The 16,316-nt window shown below is 36.2% G+C and overlaps 1 protein-coding gene across 2 annotated transcripts in view; it reads left to right on the top strand.

Annotated features, from left to right (window-relative positions):
• RIT2 (Ras like without CAAX 2) overlaps window positions 1-16,316 on the top strand; it is a 381,876-nt gene that overhangs the window by 90,896 nt on the left and 274,664 nt on the right. For both annotated transcript variants that reach the window (XM_007528578.1, XM_060172340.1), the window contains exon 2: window positions 9,612-9,668. In XM_007528578.1, coding sequence (XP_007528640.1) covers window positions 9,612-9,668 — 57 coding nt within the window. The remainder of the gene's footprint in view (window positions 1-9,611; window positions 9,669-16,316) is intronic.

Genomic DNA, 16,316 nt, shown 5'->3' with positions numbered 1-16,316 from the left:
ATTTAGGGTGCTTCTGACTGTTCCTGCTGGATTGCTTCAGGCACCCATTGAAAAAAGAATCCAATCGGGATAGTAGAACTAACCACGTGTCTCCATTCTTGGGGACTTCCAGGGTACTGGAGAATGCTCCTCAAATTAGAGTAGTCCTTCTCAGCAGGAAACATGTGAGAAGATGTCCAGAAAGTCCCAGGGGGAATTTCTGTGCATATCCCAAGCTCTACAACGGTCATAAGGAACCAAATTGTGGCCCGGAGCAAAGTGCAGTCCTTCTCCTCGGGAAACATGGGAGAGGGAATCCAGAAAGTCCAAGGAGAAATCTCCATGCATCTCCCAAGCTCTATGATTAGGGTCATAAGAAACCAAAGTTCCTGGTCAGGGAACCAAAGTGTGGCCCAAAGCAAAATGTTCCAGAGACAAAGTAACTATCTCATGATGAAACAGTAGAGGCTTTGCAAACCTCTTCATAAGTAGAAAGGCAACCCATGGCGGATGGGTTGCCAAGTTTATTTATCTGGGGGATGGGCGGGTTAGGTCCCATGTCGGTACCGGTCCCTGTTTCAGGGCGCCATTATGTCGGGCTGGCTTTGCTGGCAGAAACAGACAACCCGGGACTCATGGTTGAGCTGTAGGCAGTATCTCTTTATTCATGCAGGATGCAGCACAATCTAAGCCAAGCTAAACTAAACTAACACTAAACTAATGTAAAACTCACAATAAATAGATTGAGTCATGCTTTTGACTTAGAAGGTACCAAGTATTGTTTTCGAGAGTACTGCACATCTCTGGCTATTGAAGGTGCTGGGTATTAAACCTTGGATTTCTCATGTGTAAGTTCTTTGTACTGCCTTGCTCTGTCCCACCAGACTCATTTTAGCTCTGACTTGGTACATTTTCAAAATTATCTGTAAATGAGAATACTGATGAAAAATATAAAATAACTACCAGTGATTTTCCACAAGTTTTACTATAAGCAAAGAGATAATTTTAGATTTAATAAGTAATATACTAATGAAAATCAATTATTTCTGGTATGCCCATGCTATTATTCAGCAATATCTATGATCTACTCATAGGAGAACATACGTTTTCAATGAAGAGGGGAATGAATGAGATGCAATTGTCATAGTGAGATAAAAGTGTCTGGCTTTCAGAAAGCTATGATCCAATCAATTTGGGCCCTTGTTAACTCTACAACCTTAATAACGATCACGTCTTAAAATATTTTTTTGTTAAATTTCACTATAAGAGAATACTGAAAGCTGAGGTACCTTAGCTGTACATTTTTAGATTGTCTAAATATTTTCTCCCTAAATTTACATATCCTTAAATGATATGATTTCCATGCTACTTTAATTCAAGTTTCAAATAAAAATGTTTTATCTCTCATAATGCATCTAGTGTGAAATAAGAGATGTAAAATCATAATTATTTTGTTTATTTTTAAAGTATTTTTTATTTATTATTGGGTAGATACAGAAAGAAATCAAAAGGGAAGGAGGAGACAGAGAGGGAGAGAGACAGAGAGACACCTGTGTCCCTATTTCACCACTCCTGAGACTCCCCCCACCTGGAGGTGGGTAGTTCTTTTGTTTAATCCTTTTTGTTTTTGTTTTTGATAGGACAGATAAATATAAGGGAGATCAAGATAGAGACACGGGGAGGGGGGACACTTGCATCCCTGCTACACTGTTTATGGTGACCAGGGCTGAACCTGGGTTCTTGACAGTGATAATGTCTGTGCTCTACCAAGTGTCCCACTGCTTGACCTTCTGTAATTCTTTAAAAAACTGTATGGACATTCTTACCTTCTTGTTCTCTTTCTCTCTCTCTCTAAACATATATATATATATATATATATATATATATATATATATATATATATATGTATGTATTGTTAAATTTGGAATGGTGTTGATGAAAAAAATTGTCTTCCATTCATTTGACATTTTTCAGGCACAAAAAATTTAGTACTTTCTTCAAGACCCCACAAGAAGCCAAGATGGTAACAGAGCTGAATATTCCCATCTCATCTTCCACACTCCATTGAAAGAACATCAAGCTAGCTCCATGATACGTCTTCCTTTATCTCTTTCTTTTATAACTACTGTCTTATTTTATTTATGTTTATTTATTATTGGTTAGAGACAGAGAGAATTTAAGAGAGAAGGTGGAGATAGTGAGGGAGAGAGACACATACAGCCCTCCTTCACCGCTCATGAAGCTGTCCCCATTCAGGTGGGGATCAGGGGATTGAACCTGGGTCCCTGTGCATAGTAATGAATGCGCTTACCCAGCTGCCCCACTCTCCAAGGTGATTCATTTTAGTACTTCCCACCAATAATCAAACTCCTTGGATCAGAGGTGAAGGTGAGTAGAGTCATAATTAAGTAGTGTGATCTTACTCAGTATTTTAATCTTTAAAATATTTGTAGAAAATTATTCCTTTCTTTCTATAATTTCTTTTTTTTATGACTGACAGTCTTTGCCTCTGGCCAAATACTGCTGACATTCCAAGAAGGAGGATATATAATCTTGTCAGATTTTTTCATAGAAGTAAATTTGATGGTTTAATATTGAATTATGCAAAGCAAGAAGCAGTTGATTTAAATTTAACTTTTAAAATGAAATAGTAAATTATTTGAATATCTGAATAGTAAAATGGAAATTTAAATAAAGAATACATACATAAAGAGGTGTCCAGTCAAGATGGGCTTGCTTTCACAAATGATGGTATTTAATCTCTCACCACTACTTGAATGAGAACATGTAAGATACAATTGCCCATTATTTATCGTATGTATTTAATGAATATTTTATAAAGTCCAGGACAGCATTTCATTTGCATAACATATGTTAATGGTATGGCTACTAGTAAAGGAAAAGTAACTTTGATATAAAATTCATTAAGCACTCCCTGATGGCATGTGATGCTCGATATTAAGTAAACGTCCTTTTCTCCAAGGAAAAAAATAGTACTGTTTGATAACTAGGATAAACAACTAATTGTAACAAATTAAAGCTAAAAAAGGACTATTTAAGTCTATCAAACATATTTATTCATTCCTAAAATGGATTAAAATTACAGTGAATTACTCATTTTTAATGATTTTTAAAAATATCTTTATATATGCACACTGCATAAAGTTAGTGAAAGACAAACTGACATTAAATGAATCATTTACGGATTTCAATAAACTCTCTACCCCTAATCCCTACCCCAGATTTTTCTGCCCAATTCTGGCATATAGTGGTGTGTGTGTGTGTGTGTGTGTGTGTCGCAGCACGCACTGAACCTGGGTTATAGGAGCCTCAGGCATGAGAGTTTCTTTGCATAACCACTATACTATCTACTTCATTATCTTTTTTAAAGTAACTTTACTGAGAAAATGGTGGGATACAGTTCCACACCTCCCTCAAGTAGTTGTCAATACACCTCACCCTCCGCCAAAACCTTCCCCTTCCCCCCACCCCCACACTAGATCCCAAGACCTCCACCCAATAATTTATATTTTCATGAGAAGAAAAACTGAATATGGATCATGCACTGACAGGCTCTCCTAAGCCTGAGGGCTGCAGCACCACCTGAGTAAAAAGCCAGATTATTTCCCCAGTACAGGGTCAGCTCTTGAGTGTGCTGTGTAAATAGTTGCTGTTTGGTGACTCAAGAATATATAGAGTTAAATGTCACAGACATGAAGTTGTGCTACTAGAAGTCCACAACTAAGTCTGGATCTCAAATTACTTCTGACCTTTTTATAAAACAGTACATTTTAAAGGATTTTTTTTGTAATAATAAAAAATGGGGAGAAAATATCATCACTCAAAAAAAAAAAAAACTCTGAAAATTCTGGAAACTCCTGAAAAATGTTCTGAACTTGCCAGTTTAGCAGACTTTCTAAAGTGAATGGGAAATTCTGTCTTCATTGTGAGATAGTTTCTCTTTGGATCTGTCAAAAATGTCTCTTCATAATCTTTCCCAGAATAGCAGACTCAAAGTCAAGGTAAGTTCTAGGACACTATTTGTGAAATTTATTTCTAGTCCTAACTTGCTGTGCTTTTCAAAGTAAACTAAGTACACAGTGATGATTCTTGTCAGGTGTATCCTGTCAGCTTGATCCGCTAAACACCTTCCACTCAGTGTAAGCAATTTCAGAGGTGGCCTTTCAAAGGAGGACTTCGGTTGCAATAGTAAAAAACACACCATCTAAATGTAGTAATTCCTTGGAGACAGATTTGAGTTTGGGAGTCCTTAGATCCTCTCAGCTTATTGTTCATAAATACTTTCTTTCTAAGAAAGACTTTCCTGGCACATATGGGACTTTGTAGGTTAAGTGTGTGTACTTGGGGACTGTCACTCCCTACTTCTCTCTCAATATTGAGGACGTGTGTTAGGAGAAACAATACAGAAACCTGGCTTTACTCCCCTTCCCCGTGTTGTTATGTTTATACAAAAGAACATACATTAAGGTAATCAGAATGTATATTACAGTGGTATTGGAGGGAGAGACATTCATCTGGTAGGAGAGTGAAAGAGAGGTAAGAAGTACAGGGGTTGAGCGTTGTCAAATATTGCTTCCATTTATCATTTTTCATTCCAGTGTAGTACTTTAAACATATTTAAAGTAGTTAAGGATTTGTGCTTTTTTTGTACCACCATATCACTATGCTTTTAACACAGATATTTTAAGGGAAAGGTGAGAGACAGTATGTTGCCACCTCCAGAGAGAGAGGAGTTCCAAGGGAAGGAGCATCACATAAAGGAAGCAAGGTGCAGTGACTCTTAGACTATGGGTTTTGTTAAAGGTCTCTCTCTCTCTCTCTCTCTCTCTCTCTCTCTGTCTGTCTGTCTGTCTGTCTGTCTCTCTTCTTTTCTTTCTTTCAAGAAGCAGGGCATCACTCTGGCATACATGTCTATTTCTATCTATTGCACATGAATGAACTCGTGTTTTGGGAGGAAGGGAGAGACTTTCATTTCTATTAGATTAGTAAAAACTGATAGAGTGAAGTATTCTAAATTTATTACATTTGAAATTGCTGAAAAGAGGGAAAGAATAGTGATGTTTCAATTCCTTACAGAATGGTTCACTGGTAAAGGAAAATAGAATGCCAAATTTTTGAAAGTGTAAAACTGTGCATCACAAAGTGTGCACAATTTTGTCTCCTACCCAATATTGAAGCTACTTTTTAATCTCCAATACTGAAATCAGCAGGTATTGAGAAGAGATTTCCAGAAATTGTTTCACATCCCAACTCCAAACAAGGAAAAAACTCTTAGAATATCACATAGACATCCACTTTAAGACTTAGAAAAGAAACTTTTGCAGATCAATATTTCTAAAATAATCTTGTACGGTTCTGGAACAGAACTCAGCTTGCTTTCTCTGTGTCTCGGTGGGGGATCAGAGGATTGGAGACTTGAAGGGCTCTTTCAATTATACAGTAAGTAGCAGCTTTCATTATCACACAGGCATCTTTATCTAAATATATGCTAGGTGTTCTGTTAAGTGCAACAAGTAAATCCTTGACTGCAGTGTTCATTTCTAACATCATCTTTAGTTTGTGATTCTCAAACATAATATCAAACACATCTACCCGATTTGAAAATAATTTCCCTTCCATTTGTTCCAAGTTTCTTCATCCTTCAATTTATTTTTATTTTTTGTTTTTGTAAATCTCTGGTAAATCACTTAGTGGGTCATTATACACAGTGTATTTGAATGTTGTTTCCCAGCTTCCATGGTGATTTACTGGAATGACATTTAAGTGGAAATGTGATTTATCATTAGCATTATGAAGGGGAACCATAAACGAGTACATAGCTAAAATGTGCTAGTTCTTGTTGATGCTCATAAACTGTTGAAATAGAATTGAGCAGAATTCCCACTACAACAAGAACAAGTGAAACTCTATAGTCAAGAAGATGAGTTGGGGGTCAGTGGATGGAAAATTATTGAAAGTAAACATCTAGGGCAAGGAGGGTCTGGTTAAACAAACACTTGGCAGGATTTGAGCTGAAGGTAGACTTGAGGAATGGTGAAATAAGATATTTGATCTAATAACAGGATAATCAAATTAAGTAGTGTAGGGAATTCTTGCTTGAACTTAACCATCAGAGGTGAATATAGAAGCAGAAAACTTTATAATTTGGACAAGCATTCAAAGGAACTTCCTTAAAGTTTGACCAAGGAAACTACATTCAATATGACAACAAAAGGGAGGAAAAGGAGAAGGATATTATACTCATAGATAGAAAATAATTCTATTAATCTGAGAATTCAGAGTTGCTCTTTAGGTATAAGTTGTAACTAAGAAGATATGATGAGCACTGGAAAGCATATTTTAGCATGACAACAACATGTTAGCATGTTATTGGATAGCAGGTAATATGTTAAAATTATCTTACTCTAGTTTTTTCCCCCCATTTCCACCAGGATTATTGCTGCAGCTCAGTGCCTACACAATGAATGCTTCTGCCCCCCTTTCTTGTTTCATTTGTTAAGACTGAGAGACATTGATAAGGAAGATAGATAGATAGATAGAGAAAGACAGACAGACAGACAGACAGACCTAGGAAGAGAGAGAGAACTGTAGCACTGCTTTGCTGCTTATGAAGTTCTTTAAAAGCAGGTGGAGACTGGAGACTTGAATCTTGATCGCCTACATAGTAAAGTGTGCATTCTACCAGGTGCACTACCACCAGGCCCCTCCCTGTCTTACTCTACTGTTTGCTGACATACTAAAAAACAATATGATCTTGTACATAGTCAAAGTTTTTAGAAGTATTCGAAGAGAAATAAAAATGCTATGGAGAAAGTAGAGACCTATTGATAGAGATCTGAAAAATAAATATATGATTCTGAGCTAGAGAAATGTCAAAGAAATTGAAATATTTGAAAGTAATTATGGAGGTAAACTGAGAATGTATGGTGATGATCAGGGAGTTAGTTCAGCCTATCAGAGAACAGAATTTGTAAGCCTTATATCTTAAAAGCCACAGATTCAATTTTGGACACTATCACATGCCAAAGTTTTACAACCTCTCTCTCCCTATTAACAATCTTCACTCTCTCTCTCTCTCTCTCTCTCTCTCTCTCTTCATACTCTCTTTCCTTTCTTTCTGTTATGTAATAAATACATACATCTTAAAAATAACAAAAAAATGATTCATGGTGACTGGGTAGAGGATATGCAAGGGAAAGAGCCTAATGGCATCTTCAAGATTTTAAGCCTAAAGGGTGATCATTATATGTGTTATGAGACTCTTAATTACATGAGTAAATAGACTTATAGCTCTGCCTTGTTTGAGTGGATTAGAGTGAATGGGGGATATTCTAATTTTAGTTCTAATTTTAATGAGTTTGAGAAATCTTGGAAAGTTAATTAACCTGCCAAGTCAATTGTTAGCTTTGAAGCCTTTGTCTCTGTACTCTCCTTTGAGAGTATAAACATCCAGAGACTCAAGAGACAGAGGGTACAGCTGTTTAAAACTCAGGAAAAACATTTTCCAATTTCTCCTTGATATTTACTTAATACACACATAGCTTTGGATTTATTCACCTGAAATCTTCTAACTGCTAAGGCTACCTGTAAGAAGTGTTGATTTGCACTTCATAATTCACACATAACTATCAAATTGAGTCATATTTTCAAATTAACACTCCCTGTGAAGGCAAAGACAAGAGACAAACACTGTTAAAACATAGACAGAAATTCTCCATCATGGGTGCGGTTTCACTTAGTACAGTAGGGTTAAACTAGTGTAGTGTATGTGTTTACCCTAGCTGGAGTGTCCATACTCTGAACATGTGCTGAAACATATGCATACTGTGAGATAAGAAAATGGTAAAAATATCATTTTTCCTAAAACCACTGCTATGGGGGGGAAAAGGACCTCATTATATAATACAGCCAGTCCTAAATATGATGAATTATGGAAATTTGTAGTTGTGAAGGAGGCCTTGGTGGAAATATCAAGAGGAATCATGGAGGCTTGGGTCACAGGATTATTGCTAAGCAGACTGTATAGGTTTCACTCAAGGGAAAGTAGTGGTGAAAAATATAAGAATCAGAACTATTAGTAAGAAATTGAATCTGATATAGAGGATGATAGCTCTCAAAGGTCTAGAGAAATGTACTTAAGTGGTTTGAGCAGTATTCTTGTGACAACTGGGCTATACAGACAGACTCATTGAGGCAGCAACCAATATCAAAGCCCAGCTGAGATGAGAACTTCTAGGAGTCTGAATAAATACACACACACACACACACACACACACACACACACACACACACACAAATTTTTCTCAAGTTTTGTTGTTTTATTCCAGAGTTTCCTTTGTCTCCTATTAATGAACATTCATATGAGGATATTTTATAATAAATAAAATTGCAACTATTTAATAATCAGTAGATTTGAAAATAATCTGGAACATTTTTAGAAATATCAACAAGAAAACTAATGAAATACTAATATGTAGATGATTAGACAAAATAGAAGTGACTAATTTCAATTGAAATAGGTAAAGATAAAAGCTTGTTTAACCACATAACTTCATAACTAATATATATCTTATTTTGAAGAAGTTATGCTAAGTTCCAGAGGAAAAGAAACACTGACATTGACATATCCTTCCCACCTGTATCAACTACTTTTTTTTTTTTTTTAAAAGTATCTATTTGCTTATTTTTATTTGTAGTCAGGGTTATCGCTGGGGCTTGGTGCCAGCACTACAAATCCACTGCTCCTGGCCACCATTCCCCCTACTTTTTTTTCTTTCTAATTTTTATTAGGACAGAGAGAAATTAAGAGAGAACGGGGAGATAGAGAGGTAGAGAAAGTGAGACACCTGCAGATCTACTTCACTGCTCATGAATCTGACCCCCTACAGATGGGGAATGAGGGCTCTAACTTTAATCCATGCAGTCCATGATATGCACTCTTAGCTGAGTGCACTACTGCCTGCTCCCCCTTTACCCCCATCAACTACTTTATCAGAGCAAATGAAAGAGATATTTTAGCAATAGCACATAGGACACATGTTTAAGAGGCCACATGGTTAATCATCAGTAGTCAGAACTGAGAAAATTTTATGATCTTGTGGCTAACTTACACTTCCATTCTATTAAGAGCTTCCTAATTTTATTTAAATGTGATTTTTATTTAGTTAGACTCAAGTATGATCATATTTACTCCAAAGTCATATATTGCACTAATTTTCCTTCTGGATATAATCTTCCTTCTAGAACTTTTTCTTAGCATTATATCTTGCCTCATATAGTATATTGGAATCACTTACTTGTAGAATTCTACTTAGTAAGATCTATTAAAAGACATGCAAAGGATGGTAGATGGAATAAAGAATGGAAAGGGACTAGTGACTGGTGGTGGGCATTTTTTTTAAATAAAAATAAGCAAACAGTCCTCTTATAATACATTGTTTAATATGACAAATTTTAACTACTTTCTGTATAAAAACTGTAATAGCAAACTTCAGAAAATTTGGTTTCCAGTTAAAATAAATAACATACTTAAGAGTTATGTTGGTAAGTAACATCAATAAATTTGTAAATTTGTAAATTTATATTAAGTTGATTTTCTTTTTTCTTTTCAGCAATGACCATGCAGTTTATCAGTCATCAGTTCCCTGATTATCATGATCCCACTATAGGTGAGTAAAAGCTTGATTTTTCTTTTTGCCTCAAATAACTTTCTAAATGAGTGGCTTTAAAAAAGTGCTGATTGTTGTATTGAACCAAAGTAAAGGACTCTGGGCTGGGGAGAGTGTTCAGGTCCTGGAACATAATGGCAAAGGAGGAGGGTTGGAGTTTTATGTGGAAAACTGAGAAAGGCTACACATGTGCCAACTACTGTATTTTACTGTTGACTGTAAACTGTTAATCCACTCCCCCAAATGTTGTTGACATCTATGGAGCATAAGGAATATATGTTGTCCTCTATGATTCAGTAGACAATACACATGGATATATAAAATGTAAGCTGCCACAATGGAAGTTTGAAGAACCATTTGTCCCCTGCTCCTCCCATCTCTTGCTCGCTTTCATATTTTCCATCCTACTATCTTCCTAACGAAAGGCGATTGGAGTAATTACCTGATTTAACATACAGCTGCATTCACATCAATACTCTGGGTAATTTTAAAAGATGTGATTGGATACTATTTGGTCATCTGCTCACTTCACTAATCTCTGAAGTTCTTCCCTCAGAATTGGACATGATGTGTATATGGAAAGGGCTTTAGCACAGATACATTTTACTCTCTATCATTATGTCCCGGTGAGGAAATATTTCAAATATTTTGAAACACAAAATATCAAAATATTGTGATAGCTAGAAATCCACTCATAGTTCATTCATCCAGACCAGCTTTCTTTCTCTCCTATATACTACAGGAACCCTGATTGTACTTGGAACACATTTTTTTTTCCTAAAGCAGGCAAAATAGTCTTTAAAATTGTATCATATTCAGTCAATAAGTTTGATACTAAAGTATCAGTCAAAATACTCCAAATGAAATTTGTCAAATTATTTTTTTATTCAGAAACACACTGACATTGAAAACAGCTGCATATTATTTTATGAGAAAGGTAGGCACAGTTTCTGAGCCCTCATGGCTATCTGCTTGCCTGGACTCAGTTCCTTTTGAATTTGTCCCAAATTGATGACTTTTGCTCAATACAGCAGCAAAATCAACGTTCTGTTCTCCTGTATTTTGTGTGAAGGGGAATAGACTTGTTTTGAATACTGTACAAAATGTGCATGAAGTTTCTTTATATTTCTCAAATTGTCCTGCTTCCTTCTCCCTTGTGGAGGTCCCGATAGTGATGCACACAGAGAGAGAGATAGAGATAGAGATAGAGATATATGCATATATGTCTTAGTGAAATGGGAAAAGTAGATGTCTGAGACCTGGATTCTACTAATTCTCTTGACCTCTTTTCATCCCTTCTTTCTACCAAAGGAAGTAGGCTAGAATTCCCCCCCGCCCCCCCCCACCTTCTTCTAGCCCGATGATTTAACTCCATCTCCTAATAAGAAGTCTAGATTCACTAATGGCTTCCTGAAGATGTCGTCTGTACTCAGTCTCACATACTCTTTGCCCCATATAGACTGTATATTTTAATTCTTCACCTACTTTGCTCCTCAAGAAGTTTTAATTCAAATCCTACTGTGTATATAAGATATCATTCTATCACTCTGGTACCTGTGCTGCCAGTGATTGAACTCTGGACCTCATGTTTGAGAATCCAATGCTTTATCCACTGCGCCACCTCCCAGACCACTATAAAATATCATTCTAATATCCCTCTGAATACCCCTGGGACAGTTACTTAACTATTATTACTAAATGAATGAAATGAGCTTATTTATAGATATTTCATAATTCAGCCAGAGATTTTTAATCAGTTGAACTGTATTAGTAAGATTTTAAGTACACACAACTAGAATATCTTTGATCAGGAAATTCTTAATCAAGGAGAACTTTTTTTCTTCAAAGCTATTAGCTACAACCCTTGTTTGATAACCTTCTGAACCTGTTTTCTTTCTTTTTTATTTTTTTAAAATTTTTATTTACAAAAAGGAAACACTGGCAAAAAACAAAGGATAAGGAGGGTACAACTACACACAATTTCCACCACCAGAACTCCATATACCATCCCCTCCTGTGATAACTTTCCTATTCTTTTTCCCTCTGGGAGTATGAACACAGGGTCATTATGGGGTACAAAAGGTGGGATGTCTGGCTTCTGTAATTGCTTCCCTGCTGAACATGGGCATTGGCAGGTTGATCCATACTCCCAGTCTGTCTCTCTCTTTCCCTAGTGGGGTAGGGTTCTGGGGAAGCAGAGCTCCAGGACACATTGGTGGGGTTGTCTGTCCAGGGAAGTCCAGTTGGCATCATGTTAGCATCTGGAACCTGGTGGCTGAAAAAAAAGTTAACATATAGAGCCAAACAAATTGTTGACTAATCATCAACCTAAAGGCTGGAATAGTTCATATGAAAAGTTGAGGGGTCTACATTTTTTTGTAATTTCTTTATTGGGGAATTAATGTTTTACATTAGACAGTAAATACAATAGTTTGTACATGCATAACATTTCCCAGTTTTCCATATACTAATACAACCCCCACTAGGTCCTCTGTCATCCTTTTTGGACCTATGTTCCATTTTGTGGAGAGTTGGTAGTCCTATTTTAGTCACATTCCAAAGAGCCCATGACTATACTAGTTTTTTACTCTTTCTTTTTTTTTTTCTGAGCCTGACATTTGATATGCAGGTGGATCCAAGTTATTGTCTGGGGAGATGATGCTATGGCTGGAAAAAGGACCAGAAATCTGGACCAGGGAAGAGAGTAGCTCCCAAATATGGAAAGGTGTATAAATATTGTTGACTGTAAACCTCTTCGATTTGATCTGCTCTGGGGACCATATTCAGCTTAGGAGCCTATGTGACCTCTGCATGCCTGTAGATCTGAGCTCAAATTCTGGGGACATGAGTAGGAACGTTCCAATATGCCCCAATTTCAGGGCCCATCTTGCTAGGGTGGAAGATAGAGTATGTTGTCCATCCTCCCTTCGGAGGATGGAACATTCTCGACCATTGTTGATCCATGTTGAGAGCAAGGTCCTATGGGGGCCCACAAAGGGGTCTATTGTGTTGTTCTTGATAGAGATGACCATAATAATGGAGAGAGGGATTTAATTGAGGTTTTGGCCCATCATGTCTGTTTGGGAATTTTAGGACTCCCCCGACTAGGGCCTCAGGTGATGGGGTGGCCTGATAGTGAGTGACTAAAGAGTCATTATTAAAGTATGCCAGTCTCTTGCCCTTATTCAGCTTTTGCAGTCCTTACTTGAAAATTTCTAAATAAGCTGATTTTTAGAAATATTGGTAACTTTGCATCACCCACTATGAGTTACAGAAGAGAGTATATCTCTGGAGAAAAGTTATGATAACTTTTAGTTTTGGAATATTTAGTATATAGTGCATCATGTATAAAATTACAAATATTCCTATTAGTGGAGTCCTGAGATTCCCAAACAGACATGATGGGCCTAGACCTCAATTAAATCCCTCTCTCCATTGATACCAGTCATCTCTATCAAGAACAACAAAATAGACTACTTTGTGGGCCCCCATAGGACCTTGGCCTCAACTTGGATCAACAATGGTAGAGAATGTTCCATCCTCCGAACGGAGGCTGGACAACATACTCTATGCTGCGCCTGAGGAAGATAGGTCCTGATATTGGGGCAGCTTGGAACGTTCCTACTTATGACCACAGAATGTGAGCTCATATCTACAGAGATACAGAGGTCACATAGGCTCCTAAGATGAATATGGGCCCAAGATGAGATCAAATCGATGGGGTTTACAGTCAACAATATTTATATAACTTCCTCATATTTGGGAGCTACTCTCTTCCCTGATCCAGCTTTCTGGTCCTTTTTCCAGCCATGACATCATCTCCCCAGACAATAACTTGGATCCAACTGCATATCAGATGTCAGGCTCAGGGGAAAAAAAATAGTATAGCCACAGGCCCTTTGGAATATAACTAAAATATGCCTTCTAGCTATCTATAAAAGGGAGACCCCCTAACTCTTCATCTGCACTACTTCAGTCTTTAGGTTCATGATTAGTCAACAACTTGTTTGGCTTTATATGTTAACTCTCTTGTCAGCCACCAGGTTCCAGATGCTAGCATGATGCCAACCAGACTTTCCTGGACATACAAATCCATCAATGTGTCCTAGAGCTCTGATTCCCCAGAACTCTGCCCCACTAGGTAAGAGAGAGGCAGGCTGAGAGTATGGATCGACCTGCCAATGCTCATGTTCGTAAATGACTTCTTCCGGAGAAAAGAATGGAAAGAAATAGTGTTTATTCCATTAGATTACCTTGAGATACATTCATCCTTTGAGATTAAACTGGACAGCATGTACTAACAGATATTCGAAGTCATACCTTCACCTGCCTATAAATAAATAAAATTGCTTTAATGGAAGAGGTTTGAAAATGCAGTCTTTGAGCACTTTATTACTTTCAACCCAATTTTCTTATCACTTGACTTTTTGACATTTCTAATGTTAATATTAACAGTTTTTTTTAGTTGTTATCTTGCTTAAGGTTTGTGAAAATCCCAAATAATTTGTTTTATTTGCTCAACTTTGTAGTTATAACTCTGACTAATGTGATAATTTCTCAAGAGGAAATTCATATAATTTTCTTTTGAAAATCAGACAAATTTTAAAAGTATATATATATATATATATATATATATCAAATGTTCTCATTTCACAATTTATATAAGAAAAGTATATTTTTCAACCCCTGTTCAGACCTATTTGTCAAACTCAGTAGTTTTTTAACAGCTTTTAAAATTTTTTAATTAATTTTATTAATAACAGATACATATTAGTGAGATAGGAGAAGAGAGATAAAGAACCAGACATCACTCTGGTACATGTGCTGCCAAGAATTGAACTCAGGATCTCATGCTTGAGGGTCCAGTGCTTTATCAACTTTGTTATCTCCTAGACCACAACAGCTTTCTTTTTCTCTCAAATAGCTAAAGACTTTTCATGGTTACACATTTCCCCTTGTATTCATCATAGAACTATTTTATTTCAAATATGTACATAACTGAAAGTTTGGATCCAATTATCAAAGTTGTGCTAGTGTACTTTAATACAAATCCCTATTTATATTATTAACTATTACTTACGTGGAAATGGTTAACCAAAAACATATTTCTTTGACTAATGAAAACCTGATGTTAATGTCAGTGATTCTTTATTTCCTTTGTTTCTTCTTCTCCACTCAATACTAATTTACCAACACATATCGATTGGCAGCCATGACATTAGGGGTATTGCATAAGGCATAATGTCCCTAAAGAGGTGTACATTCACTCCTCATTAATTTTTCTGCCTAGTTTTTTTTGTTTTGTTTTTGATTTTTAGAATTGATCATATCTTTCTATCTAGATTTCAAGTGTTCTTTTAATTTATTTTTGTTACTGCACTAGGATCACTTGAAATCTTTGTGTAAGTACTGACACAACTTTATTAAAATGAACATCTATAGAGATTCATCCAGTATTGATGGGATGTGGGGGGCTGTTAAGACAAAAGTTTTAACAGCTTAAGAATCAGTTGCTGCTTTCTTAATCTTCCTGTGGATGTTTATTCAGTTCTCAAGTGCCCAGAATTCATGTGACCATCTTGCACTACTTTCAGGGAACACCTGTTCTTGTAGCTGACTCAACTATGAATCTATTTCTCTTTTAGAATTTTAGACTTCCAATTTCACTTATGAACAATGAATACTGTATAATATACTCATCTGAAAGATTTATGTTCTTCCTGAGGTACTGGGAAGACCTGCAACAGGCTCTACAGTAAAAGAATTAAATGTCACAAAGTTATATTCATTCTTGAATGATTTGGGAAGCTTGAAAAAACAAGGGCCTCACAAACATTGCAGAGTACTTCAACACTAAAGATAGGTCATTTGTGGACAAGTCACTGCCCTGGTGTTTACTTCTCTGTGAGGCATGGATACTAAAAACATCAACATGATTAGATCAGTGCAGGGCAAAACATTAGATTAATCATATATTTTCCAATATTGCTGGTGGAATACAAAGTTCCTAAGATAAAGAATTTCAAGAAATAGTGTGCTTGACTCACACTGACATGACTTATTTAATGTTTAAAACATACTCTAATAGAGTCACTCTTGTGCTGCTAGAAAATATTAATGTAGTTGCTCTAGGGAAAGAGGATGACTCTAGTCTTTAGTAGTCGTTGATACATTAGCATAAATGAATGTACCCAACTACTCTACTGAGTAGACCACAAAACTATGATCTCCATAACAATACAGAAAGAATAGCAGGCAGTTTGAAGAAGGGAGAGTACTAACTGCTAGATAGAATAAGTGCTACAGTATAAATCTTAATAGAAATGAGCACTTATGAACTGTATTTAAAGAATTATAGAAAGGATATTATTGCAGAAAAGATAATATTATGGAAACAGGTTGGAAATTGAATTGCATTGGTCCTTGCTTTTTTTTGTTTCTCAGATTCATTCTCTAATTCACATTTGATTTGGGGAGGGTTATATTGCTGTGATGAGTCTCCTTCAGCTCCTTAAGCATCACAAGAAGTTCCTCATTGCTTTCCACTTTTTGTATCATCAAAATTTGCCTATTCCAATAAAATAAAGCACAGATTTTGAATACTTATGAAAGAAATTTATTTTTACAATTTAAAATTTTCTACTAACT

Source organism: Erinaceus europaeus, chromosome 15 (assembly GCF_950295315.1).
Source record: "Erinaceus europaeus chromosome 15, mEriEur2.1, whole genome shotgun sequence".
NCBI classification, from domain to species: domain Eukaryota; kingdom Metazoa; phylum Chordata; class Mammalia; order Eulipotyphla; family Erinaceidae; genus Erinaceus; species Erinaceus europaeus.
Note: the sequence above shows the minus strand (reverse complement) of the source record. Positions and strands in the feature narration are given on the sequence as shown.